Source organism: Nylanderia fulva, unplaced genomic scaffold, assembly GCF_048542155.1.
Source record: "Nylanderia fulva isolate GAGA-0341 unplaced genomic scaffold, ASM4854215v1 Scaffold3, whole genome shotgun sequence".
Lineage (NCBI taxonomy): Eukaryota > Metazoa > Arthropoda > Insecta > Hymenoptera > Formicidae > Nylanderia > Nylanderia fulva.
Genome location: NW_028190368.1, coordinates 7,256,864 through 7,275,173, shown reverse-complemented (window position 1 = coordinate 7,275,173; position 18,310 = coordinate 7,256,864). Strand labels below are relative to the sequence as shown.

General features: G+C 44.3%; 2 protein-coding genes across 11 annotated transcripts in view; both read right to left on the bottom strand.

Annotated features, from left to right (window-relative positions):
* The window catches only part of bru3 (CUGBP Elav-like family member bruno 3), a 545,388-nt gene that overhangs the window by 407,023 nt on the left and 120,055 nt on the right, over nt 1-18,310 (bottom strand). The gene's annotated exons all lie outside the window — the stretch shown is intronic.
* LOC114942538 (royal jelly protein-like protein) lies at nt 5,220-7,212 on the bottom strand. Its single transcript, XM_029317911.2, has 3 exons — nt 6,663-7,212; nt 6,081-6,487; nt 5,220-5,720 (listed from the first exon to the last, which is right to left on the bottom strand). The coding sequence occupies exons 1-3, from the start codon at nt 7,008-7,010 to the stop codon at nt 5,237-5,239; spliced, it is 1,239 nt and encodes a 412-aa protein (XP_029173744.1). The 5' UTR covers nt 7,011-7,212; the 3' UTR covers nt 5,220-5,236.

The following is an 18,310-nucleotide window of genomic DNA, read 5'->3' as shown; positions in this document are numbered from 1 at the left end:
AATATTGTTGCAACGTGCTTCAGCATGAACTGAGTGATAATGATCCTGCAAACGTATTCATTGAAAAGAAAACAAATAGATAGAGAGAAAAAATGGAAGGAAAACAAAATAGAAATTAAAACATGTCTAATATATATACAAACACATTTAAAGAGGATATAATTATAATTTTATATTAAACGGTATATAATTATACATATATGTGTCTAGTCTTTTAGTAAATTTAATCAATTTTTCTGATGAAATTGAATTTGATATAAGAAGAGTTTCTTTTGCAGTAATACGTATTCGTCAGTATTATTGAAATCATTGTTTTCGTTTCCCAAAATTCGTGGAAATAAATAGGGTGCTTGCTGGCAATAGAGGGATGCAGAAAATGGATTCGCGCACACAAACACACAGTGAGGCGTGTGTATGGACGCAAATGGACGGAAATATTACGCGGCGCGGGAAAGAGGGAAATAGAAACGCCGAGAGAGAAAAGCGGGTTAGTGAGTGAGGGACAGCGTTTGCAAGTTTATTTTGTACCACACAGTGAAGAAAGTTCCATCCAGCTGTTAGTCGCGTCTTCCTTAGTTTTCCTTTCGATGAAAACTCGCTCGCGAGTTCTATAAGCTTCCATCTTCCGTGCACACAAGCTACTAAAGAGCAAATAACCAAATGTGGCTTCTCTGCACGTAAGAGCAAAGTGTAATAAGAATGTAATCACAGTGTAATCATAAAAGAAGGATTGACGTAGATTTGACTTGGAAAGTACTTGCAAATTAAGATTACTGCTTTTATCTTACGTTAGAAAAAATAGGAAGGTCGAGAATGTAAAAGAATGATTCTATTAAAATATAAATGATAACGAATAAATATAAACGCGGAAGAGACAAAAGAGTGAACATTCAAGAGTTTCCTCGACTGATTTTTATTTTGTCAATCGCTAGACTCTCGATATCGCTAGAAATAAATATGTAACACGGAATACATCATTCCCTGGATTGCCGTCATACTAGGCCGCTTGTTCTCGTCACAAATAGAACCCCCGGGAATTATACCGCGGAGCATCGGCGGCATGGGATGGGTTGACGCGATAATACTGGTTATCATCGCGCTGATTGCACCCATACCTCCTCCCCTTCGCTGCGCTCGCTACAGCCGTCGGGCTGTCTTTCATTGGTACCTGCATCTGACCCGGTATATTTCCACCCGAGCTATTCATTACGGGCGGCGATCTACAACGATCGTTCCTCTCACGATACATCGACGTACGAAAATTGGCGAGCAGCACGGTAGGGATTAGTTTATGCATTCATACTCGCAGGCGCATGAATCCTTAGGGCGGGAAAGCCCGTATCGTACCTAGATTACGGCGCTTTGGCGGTGAATGTACAAGTGATACGCGCTTGATGATCCGGCAATTTTCAAGAGGGAGGAAGTTTTACAACAAAGATCCGAGGTAATTTAACTGAATGGGCCGTTTTACAAATTAACTCTTCCGAACTTTGGCTAGTCCGTTGCACTTTCGCTTGTAAATGGCGAAAATTATTTTAATTGCACGCGAAACTCTATTTTCTCCTATCCTCGGCTGAAGTAAAAGCGCGACCAAAAGCGTGAAAATAACTCCCGCATAAGACTCACGTAAGCGTTCGAAAGTTACTCGAAGATGATCATACATATAGAATGGTGACTAGGTCTCGTAATAAAATTCAACGAGGCGTGAGATCGTTTGCGTATCGCGATGCGCTTGAAAAAAAAAAGAAACGGAGTGAAACGTGCCACGGCCCCGTTATTTGCACTCGTAAACGCTGTCGTACATCCACGCGCCTGCATTTGCGGCAAAGGTAACGAATGGCAGAAGGTAAAGCAGCCACACCTTCGTATGAAACTCTCTTAACCTCTCTCTCCCCTCGCGTCTCGCATACATACGTGTGTTTACGTTGCAAACGCGCCACACCAGGCGGAACTAACGATAACGAACGGTTGCGAACGTAAGAGACCGGTTCTCGGAGCAAACGTCATTTCGACCGAGCGTTACACGAACGATGCGTGAGGTAAGAGAAAACGAGCTACTTGCCAGATTCCGAAAGAGAAAGTAAGTGAGTACAGCTCATAAATGTAGTGGTACTGAAGCCAAGTAGCTAGATACGGGATTTGATTTATCTTAAAGCACGTTCCGTTCCACAGCGCAGCTAGAAAAATGGCATAGAAGAAAAAAGAAATAATTAAATTGTACATATATACGTTTATTAAAGATCGTTGGAATATTTGTATGAATTGAGAGATATTAATTAGAGTAGAAATAGCATTCCAACAATCTGATTAATTTAATTGAATTTAATAAAATTATTAATTATTATTAATTAGCGGATATACGAAGAATTCCAGAAGTGTTATACATGATTGATACGAGATATAAATTACCAACAATAGAGCGTGTAATCAACTGCACGTAGGGTAGGAAGAGTTTAAATGCGGATTATAAATAAATTAAGAGAAAGGCGCGCGTAAGAGCGATAGAGGTTTCACAAAGCGGAAAGTTTGCCGATATTCCGCGAGAAATGCCTACGCACGAGAGCGGTAGATAATCCCGACGATCATCTCGGCGCGACAGCTCGAAAGTTCCGGCCGTTTCGGGAGACGTAGTGTGTACTTCGCTGGTTTATAGCTGCTCTGCGGTCGTCGGGTTTCCAAGTGGTCAGCGGCCGGTTCCCGCCAGCGTTATCCACTTGCATCGTAACTAGTCGTAGCAGCAGTAGCAGCAATAGCAGCGGGAACGGTAACGATGGTCACTGTTGCCGACCTTGTTGTTGTTGTTGCCGTTGCTGCTGCTGCTGCTGCTGCTGGCTGCTGTCTCGACGGTCCAGCCGCTGTACCGAAACCGGCGACTGCATCTGCGTCGTGCCAAGAGGGCGGAGGGTACGGGAGGGGGAGGGGAAGGGAGGGAGTGCGCTAGTAAATTACACGTTGACTAGGGCTGACAACCGCAATGCGTGGCACACACACGGTGCGGTGCGCGCACGGCGTGCCTCCCCTCTGCGCGAGACGCCGGTGTGTTTATGCGGCCAGTGAGTCAGGCTCTGTCAGCCGGTCTAGGCCGTTCCTGTGAATTATAGACGAGCCGGCCTTAATAAAGACGCGGTGGATGCCCGAAATTCTCGCCCGGCGTTCCATTGGCCGGCCGAGTATGCCGCGATGATTTCGCCGAATTGCAGACCAACGCGTAGCGACGCCACGCCGCGCTGCGTGACGCACTCGTTAAGTTTCGTACGTTCGTTACGCACCGCTTCGCGAATGTCGTATGCAGCTGGTTCAACGGACCACGATACTCGGCCAAATGTCGAGTTTCATGAAATAACATAATGATTTAAAAAGCTATCATCTTCGTCACACACACACACACACGTGGACAATTTAATGAAGCTCGAGACTGAACGTTTGAGTTTGAGAATAATTAAAAGGCCTTATATTGCTAATAAAGTATATGCTTTCGAGAATAATGTAATAATGCAATATTTAAAAAAAGAATACACCGATCGCATCATTTTATCACTTCTCCTTGAAAACCACATATATCTATATTACATAAGTGTATGATCATTCTGCAAGTATTCATTTCATAGTAATAACGTGCAAAATGCAGAACACACGTGCCTTTCTGTAGAAAGACAGGCGCGTTCCGCGTTGTTACATCATCAGCGGCGAGCATAAAGCACTGTCTGGGTCACTCAGGCTCGTATACACGCGAATATCAGTGCCAAATGCTAGTAGTTATGTATATCGAGAGTAGTGAAACAGAGATGTAAATTTATTTCGAAATTTCGAGCTGTTATTTCGCGTGCTCATAAAATCATTTTAAAACTACCCTCGTAAAAACAATTCGAGACGTTTCCTTCTAAGTCGCGAACACATTCGCGATGAAATATAACTATCTTAAATAATTCTACATCCCATCTTTAAGATATAACGACTTTGATCGCGAGAAAATGCGCCGAAAATGTGCTTTATTATACGAACACGTCGACCCGAATCCCTTGCGCGACATTATTCTACCACAACCACAATCGATTAATATTCATACGCCGTATAAAGAGATAAACACAGGTCGATAGGTCCAAGACGCGAAGAGAACACGTACGCTTTCGCGTAAAGGGAGCTTGATATCTTTACGTTTGTTTCATGTCTCATGATATTCTCATTATAAATGTGGCAACGTGATCGCGCTATAAAAACCGGCTCGACCTCGCAATAATAATCGCGGGGGTTAAGCCAAGTTATTCCGAAAAGAAGAACGTGTGCTCTCCTGCTCTCCACGTGGTGAGATAGGCCAAGCAAGCACGCCGGAGGGGAACGAAAATTTAAGGGCAGTCGTATATTATCGCGACGAAGGGGTTGTCTGAGGTTAACTGCCAGAGCTTCGTAAGAGGGAGGATCGGGTGGTGTCGCAGGGGCGCCGGAAAAGGGACGAGGCTGCGCCATGAATATGCCGCCATTAGTCACACGCCGAATCGCGCCGTGGAAAGAGAAGTAGGTGACACGAATTTCCCGGAATTGCGCGCGCCCTATTGGGTATCTCGAGAGGGTAACGCGAACAATTCCCCGTGAATGCGCATTTATTCCGGACCCGCCATCCGCGCGAAATCGGCGGCGCACCGATAAAAGCTCGGTAAAACTTGGTCGAATCGCCGTGGCAAGAAATTCGTCGAGTCGTTTCTCCCTGCCCTCTTCCTGTCTCTCCCACCTTTCCCTGTTACGTACACGACACTCTCCCTTCCCCCACCCTCTACCCCTCTTTACTCGTGGCGTCAAGCCACCCTGTCGAAACATTCGGGATTCGCGGCGGTGCTCGTGTCACCGACAGACCTCATCGTTACATCTCAAAAGGCAGCAATGAAACGGTTAACTAAATTGCTACACGCTCCGGCTGTCATTCGCAGGATCGGCTGCCATTCCGTCCTTCTATCCAGCCGTGCGCGGATACGCAAACGATCTGTCGCTTTTAGTTACAAATCCGCGTCTCTGGACGCGAAACGTGATGGAAGGAAAAGTGTCGAGAAAGTTTTGCACAGACACGCCGTTATGCGCGATTTTATTTTTTAAATTTTCCATCTCTCACCAACGAATAACGCTCGACAATTTCGTTCTCGCGTCTTAAATGACACGTTCGAATGATGTACAAGAATACATAAAATGCACAGGAATGTCTAAAAGGAGAAATAATGAAAAATATGTAATTTAATGTTAATGTAAATTATATTTGATGCCAAAAGATAGTATCCGGTGCTTGCGATCTTATGCCGTACGGCTCGCAATTCGTACCCCGGATGATATCATCAACCGCGCCTCTAATTATTCGAAAGTTTGTCTCCGTCGGTTTGAGAGTCATGTTTATCGTCTTCTGAAGCCTGTTGGTATTGAACCACAATTCTTCCTCGCCGGCCCTATTCGTGATCACCTTAATGCCGCTCACGTACTGCAGAGTCTCCTCGTCTTGTGCTATTATCACGACGTTCTCCGGAGTAAATGGTTTCCCGATGTCCCAACAGGCAATAGCAGTTAATTGGACCAATTGGAAAAATATTACGCCTCTTCGAGAGGTTGCCTGCACGCCCGCTTGGCTCGCACGCTTGTAATTTGATTGAAATACCACCGGTTCCGTGAACTCGCTCAGCGTCAATGAAAACGTGTCCGTGTATTTCTGATAGTAACTGGCGAGTGAGTTAAAATACAAATATCTGAAAGTGACAAACATTCGTGACAAACGGCGAGCAATTTTTTATCATTTTACGAACGAATATACTTGTATCAAAAAAAGCTTTTATCGATATTTTGAGGAAATTGTTTAAATTCTTTTCGCTGACAAAAAAATAATATAATATTTCTATTGATCTAAAAAATGTGTAAACACAATCAAATTAATTTTCGTGTGTACTAAACGAAAAGATGATTTTCTAATCTTACACATATAATTTTCTAAATTTCTACATTTCCAAATGACGTCAGATTGATTGAAATTTCTATCGCATCTAGATAAAGCCTCGAAACAAACGTTTACAAATTGACTTATCCGGAAGAACGGCAATTAGCATTAATACCTGTGATTAAAATATCCCAACGGCGACAGTGACATACCGAGTGTACCGTCGGTCAAATCAAACCATTCACCCGCGATTGTAATATTCATAGCATCCTCATCCGGGCCGAACGCGTTACCACGTGTGTTGTTTACTCGCCAGGAATAGTCGCGATATAAGTCATAAATCACTAGTCCATTTTGATCCACGTCCGCCATGTAGAGATAAGTATCGAGACACGTTTTTCCGACATCGACGATTGGCGTAACTAATGCCGCTTTCCCGTATAGCACTTGATCATCCGGTACTACGTATTTATGGATTAGCTGATCCGTGGCAAGATCGAAAATCAATATTTTCGTAGGGCAAATTGCGTTTCTCATTACTCTGCCGGTGTCGACCACCCATAAGCGATTGCACTCGTCGATCTAAAGTATGTAAGTACAATCTGATCAATTTTATTATTGCAAAAATTTGTTACTTAACGCTTGATTTAAAGAGCGAAAAAATCTTGAATGGAAATTTTGGAATATGAAGAAAAATCTAAACATTCAGAATTTTTTGCTACGATTAAATCCAGCCTAATATCAATTGCGAGATTACCGCCAGTCTGTAGACAGATATAATGCTTTCACAATTATACGGCGTGTGCCAGGACCAATTGGGATACGGTACAAGCAAACGACCGCCGGGCCCATACTCCTTAGTCACCAAAGATAAACTAATTGGTACGCCATCCAACCACTGCGGACTTGTCACGAACACGCGACCTTGTCTGTCGATATCCACGTCTTGCGTGAAGGCATTGCCCAGCGTGTAGTTTTTCCCTGACAGAAGTATATTTGGCCAAACCCAATCCAGATATTTCCATTGGTAAACCACTTCGAGGTGCGACGGTTGGGACGGATGTACGAGGAGAACCAGCAGAACGAATGCCCAAATCAATTCCATGATACTCACAACCGAAAGTTTATCGACGACCTTTGGGTTGCGACACTGGTCGACTGACCGTTAATTCGTCTGACGCGTTTTTAGCCGCCCGCAAACCTTTCGAGGCCTCAGGATCTCGGTCGTGTCAGCGATCGGGGAACCACTGTGTACGCAGCGCAACATCGCGCTTATTCCCTCTAGTAACGTAGTTCATTCCCAGAGTGACTGAAAGACCCCACTCTTATTCGCACTGTCCTCCTCCCCTCCGCACTACGATTTTTGTATTTGTAGTAACGGGCAGTGTGATTTACCTTGATCTAAATATACGCTACTCGGTGCAACACGAGTTCTTTACTAGTAAGTGAGAAGAAGAACCTCGAGTTTACTTTTCATATTGCCAATCACATATAAGTAGAGTATTTAAAAAATAAAATTGTTTCTTTTTTTTACATATATGGTTGAAACAACTTTCTAAAATAAATAAATATACATGATTAAAATGAATATATGCATGTATTAGAAATTTTTTTAATGCGGAAATTATTCTGTTTTTAAAAGTATAAAGATCATTAAATTTAAAAGATTTAAAAAGCAGTTCGACATATTACACAAATATCATAAAAATAACACCAAATTTATTTACAAACATGTGATTTAAAAAGTATGTTTCAAAATGTAACATGGTATGGCAATAGATCTTTGATTCCTTAGTGATAAAAAATATGGAAATTTATAATCGTGGTGATTAAAAAACCATAAACACATGTATTAGCCTCGACACTCCCAATGCACGATCTATTAATAGCTTGAGATTACATTACGACCACAAGAAATTTATTATACATGTGTTGCTCATCTACTTAAACAGCCTGCTGTATACTGATTTGTTACGCAACTCACTATCAAGTCCTGCGCATCAATATGAAATACGGAATGTAGTTGAGCGCACACATTAACTGCCACGTGATCGGAAACTAGAGCAAGTATTCGCAAACAGTGCACGTTTACCTGATATAGAACCAGGAACCTTTGTTGCATTTCCTCGAACGCGTTGCGAAAGCTATTACGGGCGTATCTATGTAACGAGATTTTCCGTAAATTTCATATCCGAAGTTTATATGTGCTTCGAGTAGACAATACAACCGAAACTTTCGCATCGTACATAAATGTTATTTACTACGGCATATTCGTAATTGACGCGTCAACGCTTTTAATCGCATTATATATCGCGCGCATTCGTTGCATTTGTGCAACGTTATATATACATATATATTTTAATACCGTTACACCTAATCATTCACTGAATTCAATGTATTCTCTCGTCTCTACTTGAATATTTATATACAATACACGCGATGTATTAGTCATTGTTGTTATTATCGATCGATCAATGTTATGCTGCCTCGGAGCAAGCCTCCTTGCATATTCATGGCGACCGTAGAAAAGCACGGGTGCTAACTGCAATTCCGCATACCAATACGCAGTACTCCGCGAGCGCCCCTAAGTTTACGGCAGTTAATGCCAATTAAAACGCAGTAGACTGTTTATGGAGGGCGTGGGAATATAAAATGGTTGCCAATGTATCACGGCACCGGGGGAACGATATACATATACAAAGCGCGATGACATTATATCACACAAGACGGTCGCGCGCGCGCGTTTAGAACGTAATAAGGAGTTCCGGGCGAGTTGAGCAAAACTATTTTCCAACAGCTGTTATAGCGCGATCACGCAATATGGCTATAAGCGGCATGCTTTTCATCGCGCCCGCCGCCAAAACTTTTTTTTCCGCCCGGGGTTTGAATTGCATTACGCGTTGCGCCGTATCCGGCAAGGGAAACTACACTTTGCCCGGCAGAAGTGAAAACCATAAATCACCTGGCTAGTCACGATTAAGCCAAACGGGAAGACAAATGGGTGGCTAATTTCAATTTTAATGCGAAGCCCAGAAGGTATCTGTTCCGTCGTGAGTTATAGCCCCGCTCTCTTTGGGCGCGAACCGCTTTAGAGCTTATTAATAAGGAATAGTTTATCGTTTTGATTAATCACGGCCCCCCCGCGCGCGACGATACCGTCGAAAATTGCAGTGACATCACCACGGTATCATCTGCCGATTGAACGCGTCGCTCGAAGCGCGACTACTCGTAAAATTCGGGCGCTTAAAATCGAATGAAATCGCGATCGAGAGGAAAAATGAGAGAGACGCGCGAATTATTTGTCGGGATAATCTATCCGATCTAATTAGATCGACTAGGACGCGATGAATTAAGCGGCGTGAGCTCATAAACGACGTAACGAGTGTTTTTCCAGCGTTCCAGCTCTTTCCTCGCGGGGAATGGGAACACGGGCGTCATTAAGGTTGTGCATTACGTAGAGGAAAAATGTATCGCGCGTGAGAAACTCGTTAATGAATTTCGTGCCGAACGAATATTTAGGACGCGGGTAAGAAAAGGCGATTTGCAGGCAAAGAGGGGTATTAGCGAAGAGAGCGAAGGAGGTGGCGACGCGAAGATTTATATAGGTTCATACGCTAAGCCTGAATTGATGAGAGAAGTATAGCATATGATGAGCTACGATTACGATACCGTTCGTTATTCCTGACGGCTCGAACTTTCGAACTGCCATTCTGCCGAAAACTCGCGTCGCGCGATTTTATATCGACGAAGGAGGAGAGAAAGTCCCCCGCAAGATACGCCTCTCTCTTTCTTTCCCTCTATAGCTGAAACAGTTCTTCTTCTTCTTCTTAAACTGAGTTTGGTAAACCCTCGTACAGTCGAAGTTCTGACCGTGCGGGTGGCGTCGAAGGGGCGGAGGCGCCGTAAAAGTTGGACGAAGTCAATTTTGCAGTTCAAGTTGGTAATGCGATTTGTGCCGGAATAAATAGTTTGAGAAGAGAGCACACGGGGAGCTCGCGCGAGGTCCCTCTATGTCTCTCCACCCTCGTCCCTTCTCTCGTCCCCCTTTTCTCTCGCTTCTACCCTTGTCGTTGTCTCTCCAGCCGCTGTCGACCAATCCACTCGAGTTTGGTGTCGCGAACACGTCTATTTGGATCTGCCAGACGTGACATTCTTACGGGGAGAGCAGTTCTACTTAAATCAAAACAACGAACGACAACTTAGCGAAATGAGAAGCACTGCGCTCTCCGGTGCAGGAAGTCGCGGAAACTGCCGATTGAACGGCTCCCATAAACGTTCGTTCGAGAAAAGTGCAACGAAGTTTCGGGCGAAAGAGTACACGTGTATATATATATATGTATAAACAGCCCGGCTCATTACTCCGACGTGGAAACGAGATTAACGCCAATTACCGACGAGGAAAACGAGAGGCAACGTTCCGGGCGCGCAAATATTCCGCGTCCGAGAAAAACTTTGGTCGGAATTAAATTACGACATTTTGTTTGTCCATCTTCAACCCGGGGTATATTTCGTTGCAGACCCCGCGACCCCGTTTCTTTCGGAATCCTTGAACAGCGCCTGCAGCAATTAATGACACTCTTCTCGACTCGTTACGTTACACGCGAGCGGCAAATTGCCGGGATGTAATCCGCGAAAACGCAATAATAAGCCGGCTACCCCGGATGAAAAACGGGTTCGCGCTTTCCTTCCACCCTCCTCCATTCTCGCGCCACTGACCATTTGCCCTCCCTCCCGCGCACCACCACCACCACCACCACTCGTTTGTAATCCTAGAGATGAAAACTTACACTAATTAAATCGTTAATAGCGGCGAGCGCATGCACGTAACGGCCGCGGTGGTTACTTAATCCAGAGAAAATGAAACGTTCGCGGTGCTCGCATACGGTATTCGCTTTCTCCGACACACGTGCGTTACCGGCGCACACGCACTAGTTTTGCACAAATGACACATTTCTCTCCCTTCTCGCGTTTCGCAGGCCGTATTTAATCTCTCTCGTTCTCGCATCTGCGCCTCGACGCGCGCGGTCTTATTTTATCCGTTTTGTCGTACGATCCCCCGGTACGCTAATTCCTCCTACGAGCCTTTCGTTGCCTTAATGCGATCGTCGATAGCGATAAAAATGCGAGCAGTCGTCGCGAGTCTGTGTGTGTGTTCGCTCTCGTGAACCATCAGAGACCGCGGTTGTAATTTACAGCGAAACTCTTGTACGCGCCGATCCCTCTTTCTCTTTGCGCGAGGCGTGACGGGGAAACAGAACCGTCGAGGACCGCAAATTTGAATAACGCGATTCACTGAATCGAGTTCCGAAAGGCGTCGCATTAAAATGCCACAGCTGAGCCAGCCGTGGACGGTTGTTGTTGCTCGTCGTCGAAACGCAACTCGACGTTCTCGTTATCCTCTGGCACGATATACGTGAGAAAGAACCGATACATTCCTGTCAAATATTAATTCCCTCCATTTAAACAGAGGAAGTTAACTTCCGCGGGACAAGTTTTTATTCGATCTCTATCTCTCAAAGGCTGCTAGTTACTTTCGTTCAACCTTCGTTCAATTTCGTCTAAGACCGTTCCATCTACCATATTCGATGGAGAACGCGCGAGAACGGCCGAGGCCGTCGAGCGTTCGACAATATCGCGTTTTCTGCACATTCACCGAGTTCTCTGCTGTCCACAACGGCGACACACATAACGGTATTTGCAGCCTTCTATTGAAAATCGTTACTCGTCCGAAACCCGCGCGAGAGAGAGAAACTCGCAGTTTCGTAGCGCGCCGAGTTAAATGTAGAACTTGGAAACAATCGGGCCGGAATAAAATATAGATGTCGATACGGAGGGACGATAAGGTAAGTTTTCCTCGGCACGTAGGTCATGCGATATGAATTCCAGCGTGAGATAAAAGCCGAGAGTAATTATGAATCGCGGCACGGAGCCGGGCGTTTATGCGCCGAAGATTACAATTAACTGGTCTCTCTCTCCGATAGTCGGCGCGCAAATTACAATATATTTCACGTATATCGACGATCGTCGTTCTTGTCGCGCGATACTCGGAGAGTATCCGTCGAATAATTTATTTCACAGACTATACTTATCGGACCGTGAACTCACAGATAGATAGAGAGCCGTATTTTTCTTTTTTTTTTTCCCCTGTTTTTTTTTCCTTGCAGAACCGATTACCCTCTGATCGGTATTATACGGTCGCCGAATCTCTAAACCCGATTCTCCCTCTCTACTTTCCAAACCGCCGCATTCTCGTTCGATCGTGGCTTAAGTAAACTCATGAGAATAAATAGAGCCGAAGTTGTTAGGACAATCGGGAAAAGGGATTAGAGCCGTTTAGCTTGGGCCCATTCTCCGCTTGCTTTTCCCCCTTCCTATCCCTTGGATGGACGCTCCTAATACGGCACTTTAATTATCGAGAGTGCTAGGCTGCATGGGCCGCAATTTACTTTTTCGAGAGAAACGGAAATCCTACAGCGAGAAAGAGAGAAAAAGAGAGAGAGAGAGAGAGAGAGGACTCCTAGCCGCAATTTTTCTTCCGACCACCAGACGGTTAGCTCATGTTAGTCAAGTAGGATTACCCGTAACGTCACCTGAATCTTGTAGTGTTTTGTTGCGTGTGAAGAACTGCATCTTATCGTCAGTCCGATGGAACCTATGCCAGACCCTAACTCCAGGCAGTTTTCCTCGTTCGTCCAAGGATACCCCGAAGACCGACGTTTCGCTAACAAGAACCTGAAAAGATCTCCCGAATAAGATCGAGGGTGATTTATCACCGTAACCCATGGTCCCGCGTATTTTTCCCAAGCCTTCCTCCGCCGTCTCGCGTCTGTTCTTTCTTCGCGTCTTAGGTAACCTCTCGTACGTCGCTAGCGTGCGCATTGTACAGGAGCATCGACCGTCGCGATATTCGCTCGAATTGAATCTACATGCTCCGGAAGATATATCGTCACTGGATCACGATCGGGGGACCGTTTGCGCGATCGACAGGCGGCGATACCGTAAATTCGTGCAACACGCGCCGCCTTGTTTCAACTTAGCCGTGACTCGCGAACCGAGACCGGATCTCTATCCGAGGCTGGATCCCGTTACCAGCTGGATATACGTCACGCGTCACATGCAGATGCGCTTTGATCTGCATGGGCAATCAAGTCGCTCCAATTTCGTATACTCCATCAATCATGGAATGTTTCGCTCTCGGGAACGTGTCACCTCCGCTAGGCCGCGCCTCCCCGTGCCGACATTCAATCGCGGCAACGTACATACGATTTCCTTCCTCATACGATTTCATTTCGCGATTCGTTCCACTTTTCCAACCCTTTTATATATATATAAATGGTATACAACTTTTCCACTCTCGGTGAAAACTTTTTTACTACATAATAGAACAATTTATTCGGTAGGAACGTTTCTCTTCGTAAACCTCCGTAAACGATATGTCGATTTGCAACGTCAGCGCGAAACATAAAGCCGAGTTACTGTAAAATACTACCGCCATAGGTAAAAGGGATTCGTTTCAATCGTCCTTAATCGAGTAAGTTGGCATACAGCTGTTTGTTCTCGTCCTACCGACACCACTGTTTCATATGTGACCCACTGGAACACAATGGCCGCTGTTCTTTCCCTCGGCCGTCTGGCTGTCAGCACAGTTTCTGCTGGCTGTGTAAATACGATACGCCGCTCGCTTTTCGTGCTTTCAAACGCGGTTCAAAAAAAAAAAAAATGAAAGCGGCAGGAGCCTGTAGTATAAGTGAGAAGGAAAAAGCGGTCGGTCGTGGACGTTTCGAGCTTTTGCTCGAAATTACTTACGACTCGGTTTTTAATTTGCAGTTTATATGATGGTCGAGATCATCAACCCACACATACGATGAAGATCCAGCGAAATAATAATACTTTACATCGACACGTGTCACCGTGAACTAAACGGCGAAAAAGAAATTATGATCTTTATGTCGTAACAAAAAATTATTGCGTTTCTTGCAGCAAGTAAAATCTCGCGAATTTGTATCACGTCACATTTATGTTTCCACGTGCAACAATTCTTATTGTGCTGATTTCGTGACGTTATGTAGCGTAATCAGCATAGACGCGGCAAGAAGAAAAGAAGTTTGCAGAAATTTTTCAAAGATGCTCAAAGTTTAAGCAATTATGCACAGAAAGACAAATACTTCTATCCGGGAAATCTCTCCGGCTACGGAAACCTGATGTAATTTGTAAGTTTCGCGGATTAGAGAGGCGCGAGTTCTCACCTGGACATCTCGTTAGTGCAATCATCGATTTAAAGTTCGTTATACGGGGGAGCGACGATCGATAATGAGTTCCGAAGGTAACTTATAGTCAGAGGCTAGAATCGCGGGCAGGATGGAGAAAAACGGGGTGGCTTGATTGCTAGGCGGATCGCAGTCGGTGATTTGAGGCAATCTACCGGGTTCTTGTTACTCCGGACGACGAGTAATAACCGTAATGGGAATCGGTCTTCGGAGGTAACTATTCTTCTTTCGAACCTCTCCTTCGATCTTATTGTCAAATCCACCCAGGAGAGCCTGGGTACTTAAATCAGTCATTCGCGCGCGTGACTTGTAAGAAAATGTGCGTCGACTAACTTAGATTAGCGATTCGACGATTAAACTCGCCGACTCGATTCTTTGCAGATAAATCTGGATTAAGATATATCTATTTTATTCCGAGTAATAATTTACTGCCTTTGGATATTAATTATTAAATATCTTGTTTTATATTTTGTAAAATTGAATTATATATATGGAAGTAAAATAATAAATAATTTAATATGAGAAATACATTATATGTATGTTTGAAATTTTTGCATGTGTTCTATATTTAAAATTCTTTGTAAAAATTAAGCTTGTTTACAAAACTTTCAAAACTTAAAACACTCTTACAAAGATTCAGTGCTTTATGAAAAGATTCAAGTATTTCGAAGTCTTTTTAAGAAGTCTTCAACTAAAAAAATAAATAAATTTTACAAGCAGCCTGCAATATATATATCGTGTAAATATTGAATATAAGTATCACAGTAAATTTTGCTACAAAAGTTGGAATAAAGTGCTTAGTCGTTATTTAGAACCTGATTCAGCTTGAGACTGTTTCCAATATAATTCGCGTCTCCGAAACGACAACAGCGAGAGCACCTTCACTTTGCCGGGACCGGTATTTTCATAATGCCAAGCGACGTCGTTTGCGCGGATCCCGTTGAGAATACGACAAGCATTTGTATTGTTAAGGGCGTCCCCGAGACGTCCCAGACCTCCTTACCGTAAAGCGGAAATGGACGAGAGGGTCTAACTTGACTGCGATGGCTCTTGCTTCATCTTCAAAATTCTTTTCCATTAAGTTTTTACGGCATTACATATCACCCTTCCGAATGAATAACAAGACGATACCGGCATTGTAAGGCACGTCCGCCTCTCTTCCGGAAAATAATAATCACTATTTCTTAGGAGGATCTCGATGTCAAGCATCTTATTCGCGAGAACCCATTGAAACATATTCTGAATAAGTGTCGGCGCGCAAACAGAGTATCTTGACAAATAGTTGTTCACTGTCAAAGTTAATTTGAAGTTGATGTATAATTATTAGCTATTAGCTCGAACAATGAAAGAAGTGAAAAAATATATGACAGCTGATGAACAGCAATCCTATTCATGAATTCGCGTGCGTCATACAACTGTCAGAGAAAGAGAAGGAAAATAGAAAGAGAGAGAGAGAGAGAGAGAGTTCGAGCCGCTGCACAGGCTGACTCTAAACAGAGCAATCAATCTTGGCTTAATGAACTCTTAATTATTTCGAGGATACGCCAGAGCGGGGAGGGAAACTGCCCGTATAATGGAGGTGCAAAGTGCGCGCGGCCGACTATATGCAAGTGCGGCGGCGAAAGGGTGGATGGCAGGGGGATGGAAGAGCGACTCGTGGTCCGTGGTGCTATTAGATAAATATAGGGAGAAACAGCGCCACGGGGGAAGCAGCGAAAATGAAAATAAAGGGGCACTCCGCAACTACGACTACCACGGGTCCCGTGTGCAGCAGGGCGACGCGAGAAAACCGAGATACGTTTCCGACGCACGCTGCGCGAACTCGACTCTCCCGGCGGAGAAAAAACAGACAGAACAAAAGTGAATGACGTGAAAGAAAGGGATCGGCGTGGAAGATCTTGTTCGCGCTTGGATTTCTCGAATCGCGCTTCTGATTCGCGTTATATGTTTCAATCCTTCGAAATAAATGTACATAATATTTTTTTATTCTTTCTCCCTGAAATATTTTATCGACGCGTGTATAGCATATTTTTAATTATGATTTTCATTTTGTTCCTTACCCGATGCGCGCAGATAGATCGTACAATTCTACTTTTATTCAGGAGGTATATTACTTCATTAACTTTGTTTACGGCTTAGAAGAGAATGACGTAATTTCGGGCAAACGCCAGTCTCGTCTTCCTCAAGTATGAGGAAGAAAAATTAAAAAACATTGCGGGTCGGGTCACGAACGGCTTATAATATACACTGTGGAAATTACGCGGGCAGCCCGACGACGTAACTTCGAAAATTACGCGAGTAGGGTACGAAAAGTTTGCGCGATCTAACTACTACGAAGTCAGTCCACGGTGCGGCCCTTATTCACCGCCCTCGTGGGACTTGGCCACGGCACCCCTGGTTATTACACAGAGGGTTGGTCTCGGCTTGCCAAACGTGCCGGCAAAAAAGTCCCATTTAATACGACGAAATTCACTGTGACGCACCCTGTACACATCGTGAGTCGCTTAATAATGTATTTCGCCTGTCGCGTATCACTCTTTATTAAAGCTCGATCCATGTACGCCCGAGGATCTTGCACCTATTCAAGCGCGGAAGAATTATGTAAATTATTTATACGAGAATATAATGCGATTAAACTGGCATTTTCATAATAAAAAAAGAACACGTATACAACAGTTACATTATCTATTTAAAAAAGTGAAATTTTTATTTAAGCACCAAAAAAAATAGCGAATAAAACTGCAACATATGTGTGTCTGCGAAAAATGCAATGCGATTATAAAATTCGGATTATTAGATTATGTTTTTACAACTATTTTTATATTATATTATAACTCTTGCATAATACCAACGAAACGCTTATTCAACGGACGGGAAATATCCGAACGACTGATACGTAACGCTGTAAAAACCCGCAGCATAAAGAATTTCGATGTGCACGGGAATATACCGCAATGATAAGCGAGAGCCCGCGGAATATTCGCATGCCAATAATTCCGCTTCAATACACTGGCCGCCGATATTGACGTTTTCACGAAAGGCTAAACCGCGTGATCGATATATTACGATTAGGTGTCACGATATGCGCGCCTTCCGAGCGTGAAAGCCGAAACGGCAGGTTTGATTATAAAGCTGACAGGCTAGTTTAAAGGCAACGAATATTTATCATCGTTCGGTGGGAAAAACAGGAAAGGAGGGTTTACGCAATACGCGAGCCACATACGTGTGTATAGCGCGGACAAGTAGTCGTGGTACACCTCTTTCGATACACTAACGGAGGAGGAAACGAAAATGTCACGAAGCGAAACACGTCTAGAGTCTAGAAGTGACTGAATATGTGGAAAGGCGCGCGGAGGGAGATGAAGGAGATCCCATAAAGCGGATATCGCACTTTCAGGCCGACTAGTCAGCTAAATAGCCCGGCGTCGCAAATGCATTCCTTCCCAGTCATTTTTCGTTTTTCCACGCTTCTTTTTTATTACGTACAAAACTGAAGTGAAATGAGTCAGAGAAAAAGAGGTAGAAAAATGGTAGGAGAAGAGGGGCGATAGGAACCTTTGGCGTAGTCGATTCCGACCCTTTCCAGAAGGGTTTATGTCGCTCGCTGTGGCAAACGGCTTTGCCTTCCCTAACGAGGACATACGGCGGGCCTCGATAAGGAAGACGACGTTCAACTTGGCGAAAACAGGGGATCAGAGGAGTGATCCGAGCGACGCGACGCGCGGAGAAAAAATATTGACGATCGTTTTCGTTCCTTGATGCTGACCCAAATTTCACCTCGGGCTTTCCGCATCGTTGACGCAGCCTCGGCAAACGCGTTCGACGACTTGGACCGATTCTGTCTTTCTTCTTTCCCTTCGAGCCCCCGTCCTTAACCATCGTCGTCGTCGTCGTGGTCTCTCTTATTCGCGTGCTGATTCGCGGCTACCGATAAAACCGAATATTCGCCAGACCGTGATTTCTGAATTTAGCGACGACGCGATTATGCTAACGCTCTTTATTGCCAGGTGCTATAAAACTTGGACGTCCTCGAGATCGGGAATTCATAATGCCCGAGCACTTCGACCGGGAACAATGCGAGCCTCGTGCGGAACACAGGAGCGGAATTTAAATTCCTTTAATGTATGAGAAACGCGTG

Excerpts from the sequence above, each read along its gene's own strand:
- LOC114942538 (XM_029317911.2), bottom strand. The coding sequence starts at position 7,010 with ATGGAATTGATTTGGGCATTCGTTCTGCTGGTTCTCCTCGTACATCCG. Across the intron at positions 6,488-6,662 it reads TATCTGTCTACAGACTGGCG|ATCGACGAGTGCAATCGCTT; the intron begins GTAATCTCGCAA and ends TACATACTTTAG. Across the intron at positions 5,721-6,080 it reads TTGGGATATTTTAATCACAG|ATATTTGTATTTTAACTCAC; the intron begins GTATTAATGCTA and ends TGTCACTTTCAG.